The sequence below is a fragment of the Triticum urartu genome, unplaced genomic scaffold (genome assembly GCF_003073215.2).
Source record: "Triticum urartu cultivar G1812 unplaced genomic scaffold, Tu2.1 TuUngrouped_contig_6358, whole genome shotgun sequence".
Classification (NCBI taxonomy): domain Eukaryota; kingdom Viridiplantae; phylum Streptophyta; class Magnoliopsida; order Poales; family Poaceae; genus Triticum; species Triticum urartu.
Genome location: NW_024117114.1, coordinates 2872 through 8015, shown reverse-complemented (window position 1 = coordinate 8015; position 5144 = coordinate 2872). Strand labels below are relative to the sequence as shown.

Genomic DNA, 5144 nt, shown 5'->3' with positions numbered 1-5144 from the left:
CTTTTTCTCCTTTTTTCTCTGCGATGTTACAAATCTCGTGGCCATTGTCACGTATATATACACACCTGGCCAGAGAAACCTAAACCGACTTAGACAATACTAGTACTCGGACAGGACATGTACTCAACTAATCCTACTCAGCCACAATGACTACACCTAATCGTACTGGATTACAACCTGCACCATACGTACATGACGCCCAGCACAACAGGACATACGTTGCTACGGTACTAATTAGTTTGCAAAACTAGACAAGATCATCTCTAACAATCTCTCCCTAATCTTGACACTTTGTCTTCTGTTCTTCTTCGGTCTTGACTTGTTGATGATTCACTCCTTGTCGACTCATTCGCTCGCACCACGACGACAAGTCAAATTGCCGGCTAGATTGTTGCCAACAAGCGGCGCAGGAGCGCCGCCGGCCGCAAGCGGTGGGGACCAGCGGTTCGGCCGCTGGTGGTTGGTAGCTCAAGGGCAGATGGAGGTCGAAGAAGCATCCTGGGCCTTTGATTTCGCATCCAATGGTTGACAAATCGACTGACCACAAATGAAAAAGTTAGCTGACCGATTTCTAGCCATTTCGGCTTCTATTCGTACTAGAGGAGAGCACCACCTCCTCATCTCCTCCTTCACCGACGCTACGGTGGACGATGATGGCCTCGGAGAACATGGGCAGCGGCACCATGATCTAGAGCTCCCTCGAGCGTCCAACGCTGATAATCAGCCGCTGCCGTCGGACCTGCCCATCGTGAGGTCGAGGAGAGTAGAGGAAAGGGCCCGGGACGGTGTGCACAGTGGAGTGGAGAGGCGGGGATGGGGATGGCCGACACGAGCTGCTTTCTTGAAAGTGTAATGGGCTAACAAGTAGAAACTTCCATTTCTGAGAAGTACTCCTCAGAGAATAATTCAGAGATGCATAGTATGACAGTACGTCCAACATGCATGTGGTAAAAGTGATAACAGTTCAACAGGCAAACCGAACATGGGAAAATTGAAGTACACGAAAAAACTGCAAACATCAATTCGTTATCTGCAGGTAACACGGAGGGAAATCTTCCAAGTTCTCAGAGAAAAGTATGGCAATGGATTCGGAGATTTCATCCAAGAAAAGGTGTGCCCTCTGGCAGGAGACGTTATCTGTGAGGATTTTGGACTAGACACTGCCAAGCTGAAAGAACTGTCCAAGAATATGGACATCATCGTGAATGGTGCTGCAACTACGAATTTCTATGAAAGGTTAATTACCACGAATCTGTGAAATCATACATGTTGTTATCTCGCAAAAAATAAAAGCATGCATGCATGTTGTTACCAATAAAAGAAAAAATTAAAACATGCTTTTTAGATATTTGATCAAAGCGTTATGGGTTTACAGATACGATGTAGCTTTTGACACTAACGTCTTGGGAGCGAAGCACATGTATGCATTTGCGAACAAGTGCATCAAACTAAAAATGCTGCTTCACATTTCAACAGGTGCGAAGCGCAGGATTCTATTAGTATGTTCTGTTTTCAATTATTTACTCTGAATCAGGAGAAGTGATTAACTGACTTGAACAGCTTACGTAAGCGGTGAACAAGAGGGACTAATACTAGAGAAACCATTCATAATGGGCGATACACTACGGGCAGGCACACATTTAGATGTCGAATCTGAGCTAAATCTGATCAAACATACCAAGATGGAACTGAATGCTAACTGTGCTACAGAAAGGGCTGAGAGGAAAACCATGAAGGAACTTGGCCTCAAGAGGTTAGAAACTAAACATAAGTGTACATTGGTATACCTTTCTGTAACAATAGTAACACGCATTTTATACTTACACATTGGCCTCAAGAGCAAGGCATTTCGGGTGGCCAAATACCTACGTTTTCACCAAGGCAATGGGCGAGATGCTGCTGGGGCACCTAGAAGGTGACCTTCCAGTTGTCATCGTCAGGCCAAGCATCATAACTAGCATCCTCAAGGACCCATTGCCTGGATGGATAGAAGGAGTTAGGTAAATCTAATTAAAAATATTCATCTCTTTAGACTTTTTCTTTAGGTTCAGGCGACACTAAGTTGCATTTTCTCTTGTTTAGGACAATTGACTCTGTTATCTTGGGTTACACCAAGCAGGCCTTGAAATTCTTTCTAGTAGACCCCGATGCCATAATGGACGTGGTGAGTTTGCATCCTCACATCCAAAACTTCAACATAATGGACGTGGTGAGTTTGCATACTCACAAGTCATACCATTATTTCGAGTTTGGACAGATTCCGGGGGACATGGTGGTGAACTCTATGATGGTAGCCATGGCGGCGCACACAGAGGAACAGGTGCAGACCGTCTATCACTTGACGTCGTCTGTGAGCAACCCGACGTCTTACACCACTCTCCAGGAGTCAGGCCATCGCTACTTCAAGGACAACCCGCCCCGAGGGAAGAACGGCGAGCCCATCCGGCTGAACAATATGCGCTTCTTCAGCACGGTCGCCAGGCTCCGCGCGTACATCGTCATCAAGTACAAGTTCCCTCTTGAGGTTTGCTCGGCGGAGAATAGAAATTGGAACATTAAATTCGCAGATGGCCAATAGAGTAACTTGTGTGTCTGTGTGTGATGCGGACAACTGGACTCGGGCAGGTCCTCCACCTGGTGAACGTGCTGCTCTGTGGCCTTTTCTCGCGGCGCTACAATGAGCTCAACGGAAAATACAGATTGGCCATGCATCTGATTGAGCTCTATGCGCCTTACACCTTATTCAAAGGACGGTAAGCATCATATTGGCCACAATGAGACGAAACATTTTGCCTTTCTAAATATCGTTCTCTCTGAGTCGATTTTCTCGACGTTGTGAAGCTTTGATGACATGAACCTTGAGAAGCTGAGGAAAGCGATGGAGAGTAATAAAGATGGAGGAGAATGCTGCTTTGATTTCGATCTCAGGAGAATCGACTGGGACGACTATTTCTACAAGGTTCACTTTCCTGGCGTCCTCAAGTATCTGGCGTGACTTGAGTTACATTCAACCAACTAAATAAATGCTACCTTTGAACGCACTGTTGCAAAGCTCTCATGGGTGTGTTTTACCTTCGCTGTTATAGTTGTGCTATGTTCCATATATGTACCTATGATGCTGCATTAATAAAGCTTTAAACGCAGGAGGGGAACTTTTGGTCTATGGGGACATATGCACCCTATATGGGAAAAAAATTTAGTAATTCAACAAAAAGTCGAAAATTTCTGAAAATATTTTTGAAATAAACTTGACCTTCTATTGTATTTGTGAGAAAAAAAATCCACAAAAAAAATATCCCTTTGACTTCTTTTCAAAAAAGACAATTTTTGGCTAAAATAGTGTGAATAGTGACCTATAATAGCAAATAAATTTTGTCTTTTTTGCTGTGAGGTCAACTTTTGTTTTTTTTCGTCAGGATTTTTATACTAGTGCAAAAGTAAGTCAAATATTTTGTCAAAATAGTTCTTACCTATTTTGACTTTTTATTAAAAAATTAAAAATAAATCCCCATATAGGATGCATATACCACCAGGAACACAAGTGTATTTCCCTTTAAACGCATTGCTGCACTATGTCTTACACAACTCTCATGGGATCGCAATTTGAGCCACGCGAGCATGCCCTGCTCCGGCCTCCACTTCCCAGCCGAAACCTTAGCCAGGATCCGTCGCCGCTGTGACTCCGTGGATGCCGCCCTCACGACGTGGCCGCCACCTTCACGGCATGATTGGCGCCGTCACGACATGGCCGCCACCCCCACTCCCTAGCTGTCGACCTCATGAAGTGGTCGCTGCCCTCACGCTCTGGACGCCGCCCTCACGACGTGGCCACTACCCTCACTCCCTGGTCGCTGCCTTCCCCGGCACCAACACGTCTTCGTCGGACCAACGCAAACGTGTCGTGGCCCCTGGTGGAGCGCAGAAGCGGTTCGGCGTCGACGCTTCTCGTCTCCCACATGCCATCCACGAAGTCAAAGGGGGGAAAGGTCCTGAGGGAAGAATCCGCTTGAGGAGGTATCTCTTTTCGAGGGCTGGAAAACGGCAGGCCCAGTTTTATACCATGGAAGATAGGACCCGTAGGCTTAGACTTGAGAGTTGATGCTTCTGCGAATCCCATTTAACAGTGAAGCTTGATAAACAACATGCACTTTGGTATGCCAGCAGTTTCGCCGATGATCACAGGTACATCCTTGCTAGACCGGAGGAACTCCCGTTTCTACTGTCTCATAATCAGATCAAAGGAATTCCAGAGAGTTGAGATCTTAGCTATGGCAGGGGCTATGATCAGGAAACAAATATTACTTAGCGCTCGCCATTTTGTAAATTTTAGTCAATCCCAGTTCAATGATGGTCCACAGCTCACTGTTCATCACCAAGAGACGCTTTCGCATCATGACCTTCTAGTAGGGATAGTTCGTGCCATCGAAGATGGGGCATGCAACTAATACCTTGTTCATACCTGTAGTCGACCTAGGTAAAGCTTCAAGTGGTTAAACTAAAATCACACAATAAAAGCACCGGTTCACTCCCAGAGGGGGGTGAATGGAAGATTTTTAGAAATTAATCAAACTCCGATGAATTTGATAAAGATCAATGTGAAGAGATAGAAATGGGAGCGAGACTAATCCATCACAGAAACATAGAGCATGCATACAAGATAGATGTAAGTGAAGAACATGCAATCATACACGCATTCAGGCATACAAAAGATGAACTGAAGAAATGAAAAACAACATGATGAAAGTCTTCAGTTCAAATTCTTCGGAGGTAGATCACAGATTCTTTAGCAATGGAATAATAGATATTAAAAGGGTTTAGGAATTTGAAACCACGTAGACTCAATGATGACATGATGATTTGGCACACCAGTTCCAGTTGTTGTATCAACTGTATGTCTGGTTGAGACGGCTGGGATTGAACTCCGACGACACTAAGTCTTCAACGTATTCCACTTAAGCTAAGGTCACAACAGACCACGCCTAATTACTCATGTTAAGTCTTCAAGGTAGACTTTCAAAACCTTCACAGACTTGTTCGCCGGCATGCCACAATTACTCTTGGGTTCTCATAACATGATGCCTAACCGTCTAGAAGAATGACAGTCTTCAAGGTAACAAGCGTCGGATCACACAAATAAACTCTAC

At 44.9% G+C, this 5144-nt stretch overlaps 1 protein-coding gene across 1 annotated transcript; it reads left to right on the top strand.

Moving 5' to 3' along the window:
- Positions 1–547: 547 nt before the first annotated feature.
- Positions 548–3144, top strand: LOC125530489 (alcohol-forming fatty acyl-CoA reductase-like). Its single transcript, XM_048694882.1, has 9 exons — positions 548–748; positions 1037–1236; positions 1376–1476; positions 1561–1753; positions 1839–2000; positions 2083–2164; positions 2258–2524; positions 2626–2753; positions 2842–3144. Exons 1-9 carry the CDS (start codon positions 548–550, stop codon positions 2993–2995), a joined length of 1488 nt encoding a protein of 495 aa, XP_048550839.1. The 3' UTR covers positions 2996–3144.
- Positions 3145–5144: the final 2000 nt, after the last annotated feature.